The sequence below is a fragment of the Carica papaya genome, chromosome 6 (genome assembly GCF_054855325.1).
Source record: "Carica papaya isolate Zhongbai chromosome 6, ASM5485532v1, whole genome shotgun sequence".
Taxonomy (NCBI): Eukaryota; Viridiplantae; Streptophyta; class Magnoliopsida; order Brassicales; family Caricaceae; genus Carica; species Carica papaya.
The window spans coordinates 4,231,627-4,252,373 of record NC_142314.1 but is presented as its reverse complement, the minus strand read 5'-3'; the positions used below and the strand labels follow the sequence as shown (position 1 = coordinate 4,252,373).

General features: G+C 35.3%; 1 protein-coding gene across 7 annotated transcripts; it reads right to left on the bottom strand.

The window, feature by feature from the left end:
* Positions 1-274: 274 nt before the first annotated feature.
* LOC110816475 (Leucine-rich repeat protein kinase family protein) lies at positions 275-20,719 on the bottom strand. 7 transcript variants are annotated; one of them, XM_088222230.1, is made up of 12 exons: positions 20,198-20,719; positions 14,411-15,532; positions 14,179-14,340; positions 12,660-12,792; positions 12,454-12,525; positions 11,140-11,283; positions 10,631-10,696; positions 10,061-10,131; positions 9,835-9,978; positions 9,201-9,542; positions 4,458-4,852; positions 275-805 (listed from the first exon to the last, which is right to left on the bottom strand). In XM_088222230.1, the coding sequence occupies exons 3-12, from the start codon at positions 14,285-14,287 to the stop codon at positions 494-496; spliced, it is 1,788 nt and encodes a 595-aa protein (XP_088078356.1). In that variant the 5' UTR covers positions 14,288-14,340; positions 14,411-15,532; positions 20,198-20,719; the 3' UTR covers positions 275-493. The 7 variants fall into 7 exon arrangements, with proteins under 7 accessions (XP_088078356.1, XP_088078357.1, XP_088078354.1 ...); XM_088222231.1 differs by having other exon boundaries at positions 14,828-15,532; XM_088222228.1 differs by having other exon boundaries at positions 14,179-15,532.
* Between the last annotated feature and the right edge of the window lie 28 nt (positions 20,720-20,747).

The window sequence follows — 20,747 nt, the reverse complement described above, 5'->3', positions numbered from 1 at the left end:
ACAGATATCAGCCCAGTATAATTACATCTTCTATTAAGAAATCTGTGATATCTATTACATTATCCAGAAAACAAAGAAAATGTTGCTGCCACCACTCTACTAAGGTGAATAATGTTGAGAACCAAATATTATAAATCTGTAACATCTTCGCAGGCGAACCTGCGGATTTTGACTCGGGTAGTTATTCAAGTTTTCATTCAAATTAGAAATCTTAGTTTTAGCTGTTTTCCAACACAGAAAATATATATTAAGTTATACTGAAATAAAAGTAATATTTACACTAGTAAAATATTATACCACATACCAAACAATAGCATGCTTACATGGGAAATAAGTACCATGGTTTACAGATGATATATATATATATATGTATATATTTATAGGATATTACATATTTCCTAAATTTTTCATATACAGTTATCTCTATGAGTATGGTAATCCATGTTTTTGGTTCCAAATTGATCTCAAAATTTGATTTGATGAGGGAAGAGCCTTATCTTGCTTTAGATAACTGGATAGCTTCTTGGTCTATGCTTGAATCTTCAGCCCAGGCAAATTGGTGAGACATGAGTGAGAGCTCATGATTCCTAACTTCCTCGAGCTGCTCCCACTCGGCCCATCTTTCTGCTAACCCCACTCCTTGTAACATTTTTACTACTTCTGCCATTGTTGGACGGTCTTCAGGTGAGCTTTGAGTGCAGAGTAATGCAACCTGCACAACAGTCTCTACTTCTTTGGGATCATACGTCTCCAGGTTTCCATCCACAATGTCAGTCAGTCTATTTTCTCTCAGCAGTTTTTTTATCTGTTCAAAAATAACTCCATAGATCACTTAAACTTAAACAAATAAATAATATAGGCCTGTCATCAGTTGCATCAACTACTAAGCCGAAAACAGAAATAGTATTACTGGGGAAAACAAAATAAATTAAGAGCTACTTATTCATGTCACAGAAAACATTTCCAAGTGGCAGGACCGCAAGATCCTGAAAACCGCCAAAATTATTGAGAAACCACTTGAACTAGTTGTTGATTAAGGCAACAGACTTCTTTACATGAGGTACCTGAGATTTGAGAGAGACTTTGATGCTATCCTACCAAGCATAATGAAAAAATAACTTTGGAAGTTAGAAACAACTCAAGGGCAGAAGCCAATTATGCAACTATAAAGGAATTTTTGTTTCATGCCTACTAATATAATTGTTCTTGCATGTATTTCATCAGTCTCATCTTTATCGAAGGCAGAGAGTAGGACCCAATGTTACAACTGGCAAGATTTAACAAAAAGAAAAGAGACCAAAGGGTAGAACTCAACGTTACAACTGGCAAGATTTAGCGGAATGGAAAGAAACCTATGGAGAGAATTTCATTACACAAATGAATATCACCAATATCCTGATAATAGTGTTACCAAATCTGAAAATTATGTAGTTTTTGAAAGAAGGCGACGAATTAATGATACAAGCCCCCATGGACAAAGCTAAACACTAAAGCACATTTCAATTGTGCATCAGACAGAGAGCCTTCACCATCATAGATACAGCTATGTTTTAATAACCTTGTTATGAACTAAAAGGTAAACGCTAATGAAATATCTTCTATTGAAGTAAGAACCACAAGCAACAGAGTTGACTTGTAACTACATGCAGGCTTCTCTGGTTTGAAGGATGACAGACTATAATTTGGCCTAGAGGTTATCACAGGTCCTATTTTCATTTTGAAGGTTAACTTCAAAATTTTCAACTAAAGCAGATAAACAGTAAATTATTTACGTTTACTTGTTAAAAACCATACATATGATGACAAAAAATAATCTTATTTTTTGAGATATATGTAATAGATTTTTTTTTTAAATAAAGAGATATATGTAATAGATATTGGACTATTTTTTTTAACTTCAAGTTTTAAGATGGTTAGTCACTGAATAAATTATTTAGCATGTTATTTGAATCCGGTTGTGAGCTAGGGACCTACCGGTTATGGTCCACATTCCCACTGTCCAAATGGCTGTCTTAAATTGACTTTGGCAGATCAAGGGTGCCAATAGTGGGGAGGAAGAAAATGCAACATATAGTTCTTCAGTGCTTCCTATTCTGCCACTTTAAACTGGTAGTGAAGAGTACTTCTTAATATACCACATCAAAATACCATATAAACTTTTTATCTTATCCTGATCATCCTAGAGAATAGAAGAATCTAGTGAACTAAAGTTAGTGTTTTATTCCATATTCTATTTCGTAATGTTCCTCTCTGTTCTTCCTTGTGTCCCTGCTATATTTACGGTAGTCTTTGTTCTTTACGTGTCTCTCCCTCTCTCTTGTTATTCATCTTTATCCTTTGTTTCCTCTATCATTCTCTACTCTCTTCACTTTTATCTATTATTCTATAAACTATCCAACATCCGTTGCTACCAGAGGTATATTGTTTTTGTACCAATTTAGGAGAGCAAGAAGAATGAGTAGCGTGACACTTGGAGGCACGCAGACATATTGATACATGGCAACTTTTATGACTGAAGCCCACCAAGACAATGCATGCACTTGGAAGAATAGGTGGTAAAATGTGACTCTTAATTCAGTAAGCTCTAAGCTATAGATGTGGAATGATATAATGGAGTAGAGATAAATGAATCAGAAACACGACCTAAGATAGCTCATAACATGTGGGAGATTTGGGCATGGCTGGGTCGGAAATGGATGAGATTTGGGCTTGGGATGGTCTTAATGTTAGAAATAAATTAGATAATGTGATCCCTTTAACAGTCTTTTGGGTTTTGTGGAAAGAAAGGAATCGTAGAGCTTTTGAGGGTGAGAAATACAATTTTTCTAAGTTAAAAGATAGATGGCTGAATTTTTTTAAGTCTATCCTATTAGGGCACGACATTATTTGTGATGAAGATTTTGAGAATGTCGTTGAATCTCTAACTATAATGTAAATTCTTCTGTACATAGGTGGTACCGTTTTTGTTAGTACCTGTAAATATACTGATTATTTTTTATTTTAAAAAAAAAACATGTGAGAGAGTGGAAGGCTGTTAAGATTCAAGGAGTAATGGAGAAGGCTTCACACCTTGAGGACATTACTGTTAAATTCACATGTGAAACATCCCATATTGAAAGGAAGATAGAGATGGACATGCGTGTATAGTCAGACTGGCCCAGGATCACAGTTAGTAATATTTCAAATCAAGACTTTGGAGAAGGGGTACTAGAGGCCAAAATTGCAACATAATTGGTTTGGAGAAGCTTCATTATGTCAGATTTGATATGTTCTTCTCTTTTCACCAAAAAGTTGTTGTTTAGTAAAATTCAAGCAGGCTCCATTTGTCTTCTGTGTCAAGATTTTGGCGCTTCAAAGGAAAAACAATGATCAAGCCCACTGTCACTTAGTACATGCAAGGTGGCAAACTGGGAAAAAAGGAAAAGAAAAGATTAACCATAAAGTTACAATTTCTTAAAACTGAAACCTGATAATTTGTCTTATTTGTAGATTTACTTCCAAGGACATAAAAATGAAAAACATCTCCAATAATTAAGTTCAGTAACCAATTGTCCTAATCACAACTTTTGTGAAAGTTCTTCAATTGGCTATACCGCTGGTCCTATAGGGGTTTTAGGAAAGGAAAGAAATAGAATAGCCTTTTAAGGACATTAAATGGTCTTTTAATAGGATTAAGGATTCCTGAATCCAGACACTATGTTCTTTGGTAAATAATCATACTCTTTACACTACTGAGGATTTAGGGGACTTGATTGATATCTTGATAGACAAGAAAAGCTTTTGCATATGGATTTTGCATCCTCATGGTGCTTGTTAATTCTACTCTTTTATTTATAAGAAAAAAGTTGTTCAATTGGGCTAGTTGCTCAAATTTGCTCCTTGGCAACAAATTGTTTGTCAAAATATCTTAGCTGTTGCAGGTCTAAGTATTAATTAGTTTTTGAAATAGTTGAATTGTTGTTTGACTAACAACTAATTGTTCGTTAAAATGGTTCAAGCGTGAAACTTGAAGTTACGAACAAGTTCTTCGTTGAAACTAATAACAAATTGTTGCTCATGTTTATAATTCTTCTCTTCGTATTTTTTGAGAACCTTTCTAAGATCTAGGTTTTTATAAAAATAAAACTAAGCATATTGAATGTTCAGAAAAAAGTCAGATTAAGTAAATCCAAAATCATAATCTAAAGCTAATGCCTATTTCATAGCCACTACATCTCATTTTTAGGAGGATTAGGGAGAGAAGGGCCTAGACCCAGACAGCTGTTAACAGAGAGGACAAAAGAAGAATTCTACTGGATGTAACCATGTCAGGCTGGGAAAATATTTTTCTTGATGTCCAGACAAGGCTTCCCATGCCAATCCGGATAAAAACATCAATTTGCAAGAGCACTTCCACAATCACAAACATATAAACAGTATGCAAAGTAAAAAATGTTAGAAGAGACTGAAAATCTTACATGGTCAAGCAGAAGAACATCCTCTTCCTCTTCTAGCCGAGCAAAATCAATTGCACGCTGACCAGTTACAAGTTCAAGAAGTGTTATTCCATATCCAAATACATCAGTCTTCTCAGAAGATTTTCCAGTAGACAAATATTCTGGGGCAATGTGACCCATGGTACCACGCACTTGAGTGGTTATGTGGGTCAGTTTTGTATCAACTAGCTTTGCTAGTCCAAAATCTCCAAGAACAGGCTCAAAATTTTCATCTAAAAGGATGTTTGCTGCTTTTAAATCACGATGTATAATCTTTGGGCTACAATGATCATGTAGATACTCCAAACCATGGGCTGCACCAAAAGCTACATGTTTCCTTGTTGGCCAATCCAAGCCTTTCTCTCCAGGTCTCAAATCTAAGAGCATATAGGCATGTCAACACGGGTGCATCAGGATAGTGGGATTACTAAACTTGAAATCACGAATGATCTAAATAATCAATATAAGATTGAAAACCAAAGAGGGTATGTGTATTTACAAGAAAGTTATAGATCATTTTTGCAGATAATAGTTTAAGAGAAACCAAAGAGAACTTTAACATGCTGAGAAATGTTTTCTATGGCCTATCCAGCCAAGACTGTGAGATTAGAAGCTGGGTTACTAAGGATATTAAATAGCCTAAATGCATAAACACAAAAAGCATGTTCATTTTTGCAGAGAATAGTTTAAGAACAATCAAAGAAAACTTAGTTTGCTGAGAAAGTTTACTATGGCCATATACAGTCAAGAACATAACATTAGAAGCTGGGTTAGTAAGGATATTGTATAGCCTAAATGCATAAGCACAGAAAGCAGGTTCGGGTACTCAATTTATATGATGAAGAACATAGATTAATCAGGAAAAAAGAAGATTTAATTTTAACTCCTCTGATAACTGTTGTGTGACACAGTGTCGCCTACCAACATCAAAAAAGGAAATATTTAGAGAAGAAATCATCAAAATATTAGCATTTGAAAACATTTTGCAACCAACAGTTATATGGTTTCTTGTTAAAAAAAAAATCTACAGCTTTAGGGCAGAAGAACTGTGTCTATAGAACCATATCACCAATTATAGGCAGTAAGTGTCATCCAAACCTTATTTTAAATGTTGTCCTCGCATTTTATTTGAGCCAAGTTGGTAAGTTGATTTCTTGTATTCACAAAATTAAGTCGGGAAAATTTTCTGTATGTCCTAGTCCTAAAATCCTACAAGACCCACATACTCTTGAAACCTTAGCCAAGAAACCTCTTCGAATAAAGAGGCTGCTAAAAAAACAATCATAACCCTTGGGAGGCCACATCACCAATTATTTAACTTATCAGAGAGAGGCTTCGATGATCTAATCTAAAACCAGCTGTGATGGCCACTGGTTTTCTCATAATTTAGTTTCTACTCTAGAGTTCCCTGTTTTCCTTTCGAATAGACTAAGAAGAAGAAGAAGCCCACAGGGCAGTAGGGAATGTTAGTGAGTATAACCCCAACCTGAACAATTAAGTGGCATAACAATCTCATGTCTTTTTACCTAAGATATTGCACGACAGCCTTGAGCTGAAATAAAGAATGACTAGTCTATTCATGTAAGAAAGTCAGTTTCCAAGCAGGATAAATGAAAGAAAGTCAATTTGTAAACTAGTCCTCCTCCTAAGCCACTTAGAGATCCAGCTTAAGTTGGAGGTGTTAATTTTTTTTTTTTAAATAAAAGAATAAATATATTAACAAAGCACCAAGGAGGTAAAACCCATGTACAAAAAATATTTACATTTTAGTAAAGCAATCAATCACATACCCAAAATTTTCCATCCCACACAAGTCATGCTCAAACAAAAGCGACCCAAATAAATGCTGCCACCTATCTTTAATTTTTCTAATATCACTATCTACCCCATCAAAAGCCCTCTTATTTCTTTCCTTCTATATAACCCAAAAAATAGTCAAAGGTATAAGTTGAATAAAACTTCTATTTATACTAATAACATCCCAAGCCAAATCTCCTCACTCACCGAGCCCGCCACAACCCATCCCAAGCAGGCCATAAATCATAGTCCACATGTTGTAAACAGCCAGGCACCATAACAATAGATAATTGCATGACTCAGTCTCCTGTTTACACATATAGCAGCCGTTCGCCTTTCTCTCTCTTCATCAAGTTATCAATGTTCAAAATTCAGTTTCTACAAGCTTCCCAAGTAAAGAAAGAGATCTTAGGTGGTGCTTGAATCCTCCAAATCTGTTTAGCAGAGAAGTACTCCGGTCTAGCGTCATCACTATTCATTAAGTGATCTTTTTTTTTTTTGAATAAAAGTGAGAAATGTTATTCACAAAGGTACAAAGGGACGTCCATTAAGCGATCATAGTAGGACTTGACAGAAACCTCCCATTTTTCTTAAGCTTCCAGACCACATTATCCTTATCAGTAGACACATTCACACTAGCCAGCAACCTAAGCAGATTTTCATATTCCTCCACCTCCCAATCATTGAGATTTCTCATAACATTCACGCCCCCCCCCCCCCCCCCCAATCTCCCCGCACCACCAAAAGCCTCCTCAACTGTGATGCCCTTCTCCTGTGCAGCAGCAAAAATCTTGGGAAATCGGCCTGTAAGACATCCCCCCTCTGCCCAGTCGTCCAAACAGAAGCTGTGACCCTGTCACTCCTTCCCAACTTCCAATTTATGCATTTAGCCAATTTACTGCTGCCCATACAAATGCTTCTCCACAGCTCACAGTCATAAGGCCCACCCTACCACCCCACCAACCGTTACCACTCCAGGACCCCCAGCGTGCCTCAACTACCCTTCTCCACAATCTGTCTTCCCCTGTCAAGTATCTCCAAATCCACTTACCATGCAAGGCCCTATTCATCTCCACCAAAGATCTAATCCCTAAACCTCCTTGCCACAAGGACTTTTTCACCTCTTTCCAATTAACAAAATGGTATCTTCTTCTATCTACAGCACTAAATGCTTTCCCATCTTTTAGCAATCTTGATTAGAATTGTGATAGCTGATAAGTAATATATAGGAATATTGGATAAGGTAATTTTTACTAATGTTAGCCTTTCCCCTTTAGACAACAAATTTCTCTTCCATGTGGCCAGCCTCCTCTCAAAAATCTCAATCACCAGATCCCAATGTGTTGATAGGGCCATTGCGGGCAAGTATAGGTTTCAATGTTCGTAGTCTACCTTGTAAACCAATAAGGACAACACTTTATTTATGACTACGGTAGTTGCCATCCTTCTAGTTGAAGTACTAGTTCGGGCAGATATAGTTCCAGTCCATTCTTAATTTCTAGCTTCGGGCCAGTTCCAGCAAGCTCGGTTAGGGTAAAGATAAAGATCCATCTTAGTCAAGATTGTATAGTGTTATAAATGGCTTTCCATAAGAAGAGTTAACTGAAGAAGGATAACACATAGATTTTGTTTAGACGAGAAGAGAAGCTGTCTTTTAAGCCAGCACCATACACTCTATTTCTTGTTCTACAGGTAATTGGTTGAAAGTCCTTGAAGTTATCCAAATACCAGTAGTAAGAGCAAGGATATCTTGTGATAGGTTTTCCATTAATGCCAGTCGCAGGACTTATATAGGATTTCTTCCTTGATTTAATTTGTTTCTTCCTGTATTGAATCTTCATTACCTCCTTTTCAAAGCCATCAGACAAGTGAAATACTGTAGCAAGCCCTCTTATTTGATTGATATAGGAAGGCAACTAATTGTCTAGCTTAAATCTCACTGGAATCCATTACCTGGGAAAAGACCTACAAAACCTTGACAAAAGTGGAGGAATATCTAGCATAATCGACAGTGGAAGGCGGAAAGGTACTTATGAGACATACTTAAGAGGATATTGAAGAATACAGTCCCTTCTAGCAAGTTGGAGATGGAGTGGAAGTACTTCTCTTTTCTATTCCCCTTCTGCTTTTCTTTTTCATTCTCCCTTTATAGGTAATTGAGCAAATGCTCGAAGACCTATTCTCTCTTAGGTTAGAATGAATGGTTGTTGGCCTAGTTGCTTGGAACCCATATCAATTTAGAGGTGAGGACTTCAGGGGATTCATAGAGCAAGTTTTTCTCATTCTGGAAGGAGCCTTGCATATTTCCTCCCAAATAACTTCAAGCATGAAGAGCAAACGAAAATATTTGGGCCAAACCAGCAAACTGGTTCTTTTCTTTTAATTATGAGAGTTATTACTTAAATAATAATTAAGAGCATTCTTATAAAGACAAAGCCATTGGCCTTAGTGGTCATCTCTAAGCCACGTTCAACACCTGCTGGGTACATCTAGCCTTATCTGTACATAACAAAATCAGTACTTCTTCTATGACACCAATGTATTCCTTCTACCAAAACATAGTAGATTTAATGTTCCATCCATTAACTGCCGGGTTCAATATATTTTTCCAAAGGAAACAATAATTTTGGCACCATGATTAGATAGACAAGATATGCATGATATAAGCATATATTCATATTTAACAAATCAATTATGAATTAGTCTTCCCAAGAGAATTGTAAACACAGCAGTGTTTCCTAAAATTCTGAAAAATGATACGAATTTTTTTTTTTTTTTTGCAAAAGAAAAAAAGACCATGGGATCTTTTTCCATTTGTTAATAATCATTTACCCAAAGAAAAAGCAGCAACAGAAAGATTCTTGAATAGTTGGCTGCTCTAGTGCATAATTATTAGTTTACAAGAATGGGGCTCAAGGGAGCAATTACCTCTCAAGCGATATGCAACGCTAAGATTTTGCATGAATGGATAAACCAGAATTCTCTCAGATGAGGTTGTACAAAATCCAATTAGCCGTAGGAGATTCCTATGGACAGCAACGCTTATGAGTTGGACTTCCCTATGGAATGCAGCCTCTCCACCAGGGTTACAATAATCTGCAAGACGTTTTACAGCAACTTTTGTGTTGTCTGAGAGGACACCCTTGTAAACTTTTCCAAAACCTCCTTGTCCAATTATGTTGCTTTCGCAGAAATTACCAGTTGCAAGTTGAAGTTCACGCCAAGAAAATCTTTTAACCTGCCCCAAGGAAATTTTACGATCATCTTCCCCTAAAACTCAGAAGTGCACAAGTTAGTTCTTCGAGAACCATTGTGGTGCTCCAACATGAAACCTAACTGCCAATATCAGCAGCCAGCTTTGTATCTCCCATGACAGGAAAGAATTATAAAAGTCATACAGAAAAAAAAATCAGAGCAACATTGGTATATTTGCAATTCCAAAGCTGTTAATTTTAGAGTATTAGATATTTCTACGGGAGGATTCAGAGTATTAGATATTTAGGTTGAAATGACAGGATATATATTTTCTCATAAAACTAAAGAGCAGGGGAAAGAAAATCACCTGCCACATCAACAAAGATATCATGTTTCAGTTTGCACAGTTGGTAATACCGGTATACACAGATAGCCCCAAGCAACAGAAGTACGAACACAGCACAACTTGCAGATGCACTTACAACTCTAAGTTTAGACTTGCTTGTAGAAACTGCAAAAACATGTCAGGTTGAGGTACCACATAAAGAATTCAGACTTAAAAATCAAGCAATAGTCTGGTTTTAAGAATAAACCTGGAAGAGGAGAAGCCGAAGTACATGGTTGACCCAAGCTAGAGCCACAAATGAGATGTGTTCCTAAAAAACTGATAGGAAACACATATCAGTGAACAGAAAAATAAGAACAACAACGTTTTTATCAAACAATAATGAATATCTGGAAGAGACATAAAAATTAGGCAGTATAGGAAAGAAATTGTTAAAAATATTACCGACCTTTTAACTCGTATGAAAGCAAATAAATTTAGATATTTTGAAGTAAATATGCAAACCAAATTGGAAAATCAGGTTAAAGGTTTACGGCTTATAATATTTAACTTCACTTCACAGGGAAGGGCAGCTCCTCATGGTTACTAGGACGGTCAATTAATTCCACTTAATTGAAAAAATAATAAACCAGTCCGTTATAAATATTTCTTAACAAACAAACAAACAAACAGTACCACCCTTTTCTCATCAAATGAAATGTCAATCCAATTGCATAGAAGCAAAATATCATTGTACTTGCATTAAAAAGTCTACTGAAACCATTTTCTGAAGTAATTTAATGGAACACAAATGAAATAGAGTTCCAACGAAGCTTACTTGAATGTTGGAATGGAGAAGAATTGCACTGGGATTCTCCCACTTAAATCATTGGATGACAGATCCCTGTTAAGTAAAGTAAATGTTACACAATGATCACAGAGATTACTAGTATAGAGTTCTGACATTTAATACTTCCTAGTGCCATAAGCAGCTAAACTTTTGTATAGACAATGATGGAAGACTTAGGTGTTGGTTCCTGACAGTTCTGCCAACCATCTAATAGTTTCAATTGAATTAGAAACAGACCCAAATAAGTGGTATAGAATATCTACTGATCTTTTACAGTTCCTGGGAAATAAACAAACTGAAAAGCCAGACTATATTAGTTTATGCTTAAAGACAGATGTGATGTTACACAATGAAATGAAGAAAAGTTTAGCATAACCAAGATAACATTGGTACATAGAATATACCAAGCCTGTTCAAGGATGCCTCTTCAAACAAACAAAGAAAAGTTTTGAGTCTATGAAAAAGGGAGAGAAAAGGAAACAAAAAGCTGGCCTTACAGGAGCTTTAAGTTGGATAGCTGGCCCCATGTCACAGGTACGGATCCTCTGAATTTATTATTTGATAGATTTAGAGTTTGTAGGCGAACCATGTTGCCAAGGAAATCTGGTAAAGGACCAGATAGATGATTGTCTTGCAATTCTCTGTACAGAATAGACTAATGTTTTAAAGCCTTCCCAAGAGCTTCTGACCTGAATATGTACCTTTTGATAAAAAAGCAAAAAAAGGAGGACATGGTAGAAGCAATTACATACAGAGGGGAAATAAATAAACAATCACAACATAACTTATTTGCCTTTAAAGTGAATGACAAAAAAGGACAGAAAAGAAAGAACGCTTTTCTGTTAGAGCATTAATAATAGGTGAAAATATCAATCATTAAACTCGGAATCCTAAGAAGATGGTCCAGCACAACCAAAGCCCTATTCCCTTTAGTTAAAGTACATTGTGTAGCTTATGCGTGTGCATTAGTTCTGCTTTTCAATAATTTACTTGCTCTGCTTTAGCACTTTTCCAGTTTTTCTTTCTGTCATGCGTTTATCAGATTCCAGTCTCCTTCCCCGCCCCCTTTTATTAAAATAGAAATAAATTACAATTCTGAAGGGTAGAATATCCTCCTAAAGCCTTCTAACTCGTGAAGACCAAAAATTTACAGCAGAAAAAAACAAAAAAAAATGAAAATCAGTATATTATCGCCTCCAAATTTCTGTCTAAAAGTTTGCTTCCCTCCTAAACATTTTTCATTTCACATAATCAGTGGTATTCTTTTTACCAGCTATATATTGACAAGTATGTAAGTTCTATTTCCAACAATTCACATTGCTTCAGCACTTTTTCAATTTGTCCTTGTCTCACACTTCCCCTTCAGACTCCATTTTCCTTCACATTTTTCTTGTGTCATACTTCACTTCCTCTACTTTAGAAACTTGCCCAATTTCTTTCTGTCGTACTTTCCTTCATATTTCAGTTTCCTTCCCCTTAAACATCTTTTTTCACATAATTAGTATTATTCTTTTTTTTATCCAAGAATTGGTAACTAAATGCTTCAAATTTTATTTTGAAAGGGTGCAGGAATTCCTTAAAGGACAAAAAAATGGGGAAAAGGGGCCCATTGTCTAAATGCTGTTCAAGCATTGCTAAACATCTGTATCTTAATATATAAATATTCCAACCAATGCTTGACTAACATAATGACTGAGATGAATTATAACAAGTACTAGCTATGAGTATCCAGCCATTACAATACAAATATCATCAAAATCAGCTGCAACATATTTAAAAATCGAAACCTTATCCATCACTAAGAAACTTACAATCTCACCAAGAACCTTAGTTTGGTTATTGAAGGTGATAGTGTTCCTGAAAATCCATTTGAAGCTAGGCTCCTGCACACAATACATCTAAAAAGTTGAATTTGATGTGAAAGATATTACTGAATTCAACCAAAAAAAAAAAAGAGGAAAGGATAAATCACTATTCCATTAAATGCAGCATGTATCATAAAAATAGATACACTTACAGGCTTACAACATTGCCATTTCTACAAGTAATATGTGACCAACTAAAGCACGGGCTCACAAAATTCCGATCCCAATCTGTTATTCGGCCATCTGAATCATTGAGAGCACCTAAAACCTCCAATAAAGCATCACCTAAAGCATGTGTAAAAAAGTGCAAAGAATCATGACCTTGAGAAACAGGAGATATGGAATCGATAAAAGAGCGATGTGCCACTTCAATGGACCAGCAGACTTTAGCATGAGTAGCCCCACTCCTCCAAAGTAGAGGCTGGGTATTTGGGTCCTATAGGACACAATAAAGATGTTTGATCTTTTCTTCTACCTGGGCACATAAGTTACTTCTTGTGGCTTTTGAGCTCCATTTTCTTAAATGCTACTTCAATTGGATTAAGATGAGATAGATTTTCCTTATACGAAACTTTCTTCTGTGCCTATGACCTTGTCTAACTGCTTCTAAGATCACAGGACAATGCCTTAAGTTGAAGAAGAAACTAAAAAAATAAATAAATAAACGTGCAGAGATTAAGAAGGTATTTGGCTAAACTTTTTTTTTCCTTATCACAAGAGTCTATAAGCTCTCTAATAGCATTTTAACTTCCTAATGTGTTTGGTATATATCAAAGAGCTTTCAGGCAGCTGATAAGCTTTTGCAATAGTGTTTTGGAAAACTGGTAAAAGATAGTTTTTTATTTTGAAAGGCTTATAAGCTTTATTATAAAAATAAAAATAGAAAACAAAAAAACTCATGCTGACAAAGTAAATGTCTATAATACACTGAAATAATCTTAAGAATTCCAGTTTAAGTCCCAATACTTTAAGCATAATTTGTCATTTTAACAAAACTAAAAGTTCTTTTTGAGATAAAAGTAGTAGATGTGTTAAAAAAGGGCACCAGGGCACCAAGGGGGTACCGCCCATGTACAAAAGAACAAAACTAAAAGTTTTTACCAAACATATAAATAAACTAATGCAATTAATAAGTTTATATTACCCAAGTTATTTAATTTTTTGAAATATATTACCCACATAATTCAATGGCTTATTTCAAGACAACTTCAACGATTTATATACTATTGAGAGAGTTTATAAGCTTGGTAGGTCATACTTAGTGAATGTCGCTAGCAAATTCTTGAGAAAATTAATGGTATACATCTTTAAGCTATGGTATTGTAACAGCCTCCATACCATATTTTTTTTAGATAAATAACAGCCTCCATACCATATGACCAGTATATTGAGAAATTGATGGTATACATTTATAACCTAATGACCTCAAAAGCAATGTCTATGGCACTCTTTGGAAGAAAACTTCGTGATATTATCCCAAAGCATCTCATATTGATAGCACTTGAGAAAAGTTATAGTATATATTCATGGCCTAATAGTCTAAAACATTAGCTAAAACTTGTAACGGATGTACCTGCAGTGTCACCCTCAATATGAATTTCAAAATAAACAGGGATAAAGTTCATGACAAGAACTGTTGGTTAATTGACAAAATTTCATATTTTCCCATACCTTCAATATCAGGCCCGGTGGCTGCATAACTGACTCTCAGGAGGAAGAAGAGTATGAACGATTTTCTGATTGAACAGAACGGGCACCATTTGGAAAAACCTCTAAACATGTACTTGGCTGTAACGTTAGAGCCACTTTCCTTTTGTGACCTCCGACGACCCCCTGGAATTCCAGGCAATAGAAAATATTATCTTCATATCTGTGAAACAATTAAGTTGGATAACTAAATTACCTTTTATCTTCGATTGGAAGAATAAGTATCTTTTTCACTAGTTACATTCTAACACGTCCCCTCAAGTCAAGCAGGATACCTAACTTAGCAAATACATACATAACAAAATGAATGAAAAACAAACATACATTGATGTGCTTAAATGATAACTTCATGACATCTTGATTGAGCGAAATAAGAGGTGAATAATAATGGGCATCAAGTTTCCCACAAGCTTTGAACCAATGACTTTTTACTATAAAGTCATGTAAAAAGATAATTAGGTGAACAATTAAAAGCTTAAGTTGATACGAAATTACTACCAAATTTTATCTGTATTTCAACAACACCAAATTATACAAAATACTAAAATGTGGGAGACTTGGAGCAAGTAGTATATTTATGTGTATCAATTCATTGGAATAATACAACAAAAACCTTTTTTCTTCTGCTCTTTCTTCCTCGTCAATTTTCACCAAGTTAGATTCATACCCGTGATTGGTGCACATTCCCATAATTGACCTTTAAATCAAATACCCAATTGCTCCCTTCAGTGCTTGTACAGATAAACCGTCTCAGGTCAGTGTTAGTGCACCAGTATGTCGAGCATCTGTCCCTGTTCGAAGACAAAATATTTACAGCATCTCTCCCCTGTTTCTGACCGATAACTTGAGTGGGAGAGTTCTGTTAACAAACACCGCCGACTAGCCCGTAACATGAGAAAGGCTACTGTTTCGGGCAAAGAATGATTTGATCCAGCATCGATTACAGATAGAAATTGCCAACTGTGTCATATTGTGCAGTGAGTCCCTGTTTCTAGCCAGAAGAAATCAGCCTCGCTAGAGTTGACCCGTTGCCATATGAGAGCTCACCTGCCAACAGAAGCAGTCGAAAATTGCTGGGCTGCGAATTCGGTCTTGGTGCATCGCTTCATTAGCCATGCTTTCATGCTGTGGTAATTGTCTGCCGGTGAAAGTCTAAACTTAGGGGCTCAAAACAGAGGATTTATTGTGTTTGCAGACGTATGTAGCATGATAAATGTCGCAAAGTGAAGACAAGTGTAGCTGGGCTCAAACCAGTTTTGGTGATTGTTGTTAGACATGCTGATTAGGCTTGATGTACATGGAGATATACATTTACTATCTGCCAATTAAATGGAGTACACACAACAGTCACAGAAACTTTTGATTTTTTGAAAAGAGGTAAATAAATAGACTATTTAACCCAAGGCTAAATGTGTGATCAGACTCGCTTATTTTAGTGTTAAAATATCATCCAACTGAAGAGAGTGTGAATGGAAAGAGAAAGGGTAACAATAAAGCCAAAAGACACTTTGAGTTTGGATCATATGGTAATTCTCTTCTTTTAGAAAAGTGAAGGTTGGAATTTAAAATCTTTCCTAGCACAAACATATTGCATTATATTTAAAAAATAACAATAATAAAATTAAAGGAGCTGTTGAGGTTAGTGCAGGGAAGTTTGGGACTCTTATGAGAAAAAATATGTTTCTTTGCAAAATAGCTTCATAAGATTGGATGGCACTCTCAGGAATAATTATGATGTATTCTCATTGAATAAATATGTCCATATATATAAGTTCTCGGGATAAGAAAAAAAAAGATCTAATTAGTTACAAAAGAGTGTATTTTACTTTAATACCTTTTAATCTAATTCACCTATTTATACATGCTGTACATTCTTTAACACCTCTCTGAAGTTGAGGAATAGATGTTATTCATCTCTAGCTTGGAAATAATGGTCTGAAGTATTGGATTATTCAAGTTTTTGGTCAACACATCTGCAAGCTGTAACTTGGTAGGCACATAAGGTGTACATATTTAAGTCACTTTCTAACTTCTCCTTAATAAAATCTCTATCAACTTCAATGCGTACTTTCCTACTTGTTATACAAGATTGCAAATAATAATTATTTCTGATTTGTTGTTACAGTTAAGGTGTATTAGGTCATCCTACTTGACTCGTAGATCTTCCATGAGCTTTTTCAACCAGAATAACTCACATATCCCTTCTACTATTGCTCAGAATTTTTACTAGTACGGGACTCTAGCATAACTCTTCTACTTTTTTCGGTACTAATCAATGATATTATCTCATTTGGAGATGATGGCTCTTCTTTTCCCAGAACTTAAATTCTTATCTAATCATATTCTTCATTGAATCCTGCCATGAACCGATATGCTCTGTCTTTCTCCACTATCTTTTTCAGGATAGCAGCATCTTCGTTGCTTTCCATAGTGAAGCAGTAATATCGATCAAGTTACAGCCACAAGTTTTTTAGTAGGTTAGCATACTCTATAATCGATTTATTTTTCTGTTTTCCTAACCAAATTTTACAGTCAGATCAAGATTAGGGTTGCATTTTTTACCTTAGTGGAAGTTTCACTAATTGAATCCCACATTTCTTTCGCAGTGGGTAAAAATAAGTATTACTTCTCTGATGTCATTGAAATCCAAAGCCAAGTCATTATCATTGAGATCTCTTCATCCCATGCATCAAAATTTGAGTCTTCCAGTTTTAGTCTGGTGCCTAAAATGTGATTGATTCTTCCTTTTCCCTTTAGAATGGTCTGAATCAGCTGTGATTAATTCAAATAATTCTCGACATTGAAATGATAGGGAGCCTAGATTTGCTAGAATTCTTCATTAGCTTGTGTAGAATTTCCCATGTGGGAATTTGTGTCAGTAATTTGGGACGTAACTTCCTATATAATTCAAAGTCTTTTAGGGCAACTAAGGTCAAATTATTATGAAAAATAGTTTTTTTTGAGATAAAAGTTATTAAAAATACAAGGAATCTGCAGGATTGGGAAATTAATGATTATTGCAATTTGCTGATGGCTTTGGACAGTATGAAGGTGAAAGATGCTAGGGATAGGAGAGTATTGAAGCTGGACGAGAAAAATGGTTTTTCTCTGAAATCGATGTACAATCTTCTTGACACAAATGCAGGAAATACTATCAGATCAGCTCTCTTTAAACAGATCTGGAAAAGTGGGATTCCTCCTTTTACGTGGAAAGCCGCTAGTGAATGTATTTTGACTATTGATATCCTGAAAATGAGAGGTAACATCATGGTTAATAGATGCTACATGTGCAAATCCGACGAGGAGACCTGCAACCATCTACTTCTATGTTGCCCGACGACCTACAGCATTTGGTACATTGTTTCGGGGATGCTGGGATTATGTTGAGTTATGGCTGAAAATGTGAGTAAGGAGTTGTGGGCATGGACTGAGTATTGTAAGAACAAAAAAATATTTGTTCCTCATTCCACTAACTATTTTTTGGGTTGTGTAGAAGAAAAGAAACACAAAAACTTTTAAGAGCATAGAGACTAACATTACAAAAATTAAAAATAGGTGAATCTATACTTTTGGTTCTATTTTGTTAAGTCATGACATCAAATATTAAGATGATTTTGGGTGGGTCATGGACCACTTAATAGAATTGTAATATATACTTTGTACATGGGCGGTACCCCATTGGTACCTTTGTGAATAACATTTCTCGTCTGATATTTCAAAAAAAAAAAATAATTATAGTGTATCGGCTGAACAAAATTGTGGTTAGTGAGAAGCTGGTTGAGATGAAGGCGTGGTTGTTCAGGGGATAACTCAGCGACTGTGCAGGTGGACAGAGCACAGTAGGATCATTTTGGAGTGTGTGGTTCTAGTGGAGGGGCTGTCGAGGCAGACGCGGTTGGAGGGCTGCAACTCGGCTAGGTGAGAAAAGCAATTGGAGGGCTGGCCAGCTATGAAGGCCAAAGGAGGCTGGACTTGCTGGAGCGCCTATTTGAAGCTAACGTAGTAGGGATAGTTGCACAAGTTTGCATGGCTGATGATCATGAGTCGCACACCTGACTTGCAGTAGGCTGGCTGTTTGTCCGGCTATGAAGGTCAGTGGTGGTGGCTGCTGTGGTGGCCAGTTACGAAGGCTCGCTCTCCATCCCTCTTTAGGTTTTTTTCTATTTCAGCAATGAAGGTCGAATAAGGTTTGTAAAAAGGTTTAGATTTCTTAACCTAGGGCTTTGAAACAATTTAAAGAATAATTGTGTTATATTCTCATGGAATAATACATCCCTATTTATACAAGTTTCCAGGATAAGAAAAGAAAAGTTACAATTAATTACTAAAGGGTATATTTACTTTCATATTTTTAAACCTATTTTAACCCTATTTATATATATTGTACATTCTTTAACAGGCACTAATTACCTTGTAGGCAAGGGTCTTCTCCTTCATTCATCTAGCAAGGGGGCTTACGAGGATATTTTACGAGGAGTAGACCCAAATTAATTGATTCTAATTCTATACTCGACAAATGAGAAGTCGAAAACTCACTTGTTACATCTTTGTTCATCAATTAAATGCAGAATACCTGCCATGAACACATCCTCCTAGCTATCTTTTGAATGGTGTGGAAAGAGATAAACATGAGAACTTTTAAGGGGTTAGAAGATGATTTTGATAGAGTTAGAGATAGATGGTTCTAGACCATGGATTTTTTGGTTAGTGAGTCGTTCCTTTTATAGAATGGAGGACTTTGGGAATCTCATTGACTTCCTTATTGACATATAAATACTTTTTGTATCCATTTGATACTTGTGTAATATGCCATACTTCTTTATTTCTAAAAGAAAAAGAAATGGTTATATCCTGTGGGAGTAATAATAAACATTGGAATCAATTTAATACTATTCATATTAATTACCAACTCAACCTTTACAAAATACAAGTTATTTTTTTAAATAAGTTTACAAAAAAATTTTATAAAACTCAATTTTGCATATATCTTTCCAAGACTATTATCATATGTTTTTTTTGTTCAGCAACACAATTTTTTTCATACTTTATTTTAATTTACTATTTCAGAAAATGGGTTAATGCAATCCACATATATTATATAGCAAGTTTTTTTCTTTGAGAAGAAAAACTAAGACTAAGTTGGAACAAATTTAGAACTTTTGTAAAATTAATTTATAATTTGTACCTATTTTAACTAGAAAATAGTGAAACTTCTTCCTAACATGATATAAAAAGTACAACGTATGGAATTCCATATGGAATTGAAAGAATACATTTCAAGTTCTATTAATTTTGATAGAATTGAGAATGCATTTTTCAATTCAACGTGAAATTCTATACGATAACTTTTTCTATAATTCTAATAAGATTCACATCATGTTCTTGGTGAACAAAGTGCGAATTTACAAATAAGTTCAATAAATTTTCTAAATTTGTCCCAAACATACTCCAATACATAACATAAACAAAAAGTCAAGAGTAACACCCAAGTATAACATGTCTAGCGGCTATCATAGACCAACAAAACATAAAACTAGTATAGTATTTAAAGCTGTTGTTAAACGACAGAAATCTAAAGCAAAAAACAATTTTCTTAAAAACAAAAGTCTCACCTGCAATTTTTTGTAAAGATTATTTTCTTTCAACTTCTATTTCTAAGAGCTTCAAGATGCAGATTTTAGCTCCATTTTTCCCTCCTACTTGTCTTCAATAACGATAATGAAACAATTTTTTACTGAAGTCAGACCTTTTCATGCACTTTCTTCTGGGTGAAGAAGACCCATTGAAGTATGATTGAAAAACAGAGGACAATATCCCCACTATTGCAGAGGTCTAAACAAAATAGCCAACAAACATAACCTTGCTCTACGAGCATCCATTTCTATACTTACAATAAATAAAATAAAGGACCCAAAAAAAGACATAATAAGTGAAACATGTATGTGAAAATAAATAAAAAAAAAAAAAAAGCAAGAAAGCCTACCTGGTTTAGCCATGAATGGAGCAACCAACCACGAAACAAGATAAAGTAGTAGAGCAGCACATCAAGTAGAAGAAGAGGGAGTTGAATAATGAGATGATGATGACGCTGATGGTGATGATCAAGATAGTTGGGAAAGGAGTGATGGGGTAATGCAAGGGACCCACGAAGCATTTTGTCTGGCAAAAGCGGAGGAGAGGGAAAAGAAAAGAGAAATTCTGAGAAAGCCATAATAATGGCAAGGAATATGAAAGAGGAGCTAGTTGGGTGCTTATGGTGGTGGGATGAGAATGAGAATCCCACTAATTAATGGGATTTTTTTGCCTTTTAAGGGTTTATAATTGTTGGTGATGGATCAAAAGTAATAAAATTATCACCCACTTCCTTGTTGTGTCGCTTCAGATTGAAGCATATGCTGATCCATACATCAATCTAGGGTTTCACAAGTTTTCAACAAGGCGGCCATATCCAATGGCCTTGCCTTTTATTTTTTTTTTTTCTTTCTCCCCATTCTCCCTCCCTCCAAAATAGAGAAGACAAAAGTATACTTTGG

Bases quoted from the DNA above. Each gene is read 5' to 3' on its own strand.
- LOC110816475 (XM_088222227.1), bottom strand. The intron at 12,793-14,178 runs GTATGGGAAAAT...CACATGCTTTAG, and splicing joins CACCGGGCCTGATATTGAAG to GTGATGCTTTATTGGAGGTT. The intron at 806-4,457 runs GTAAGATTTTCA...ATTTTTGAACAG, and splicing joins ATGTTCTTCTGCTTGACCAT to ATAAAAAAACTGCTGAGAGA.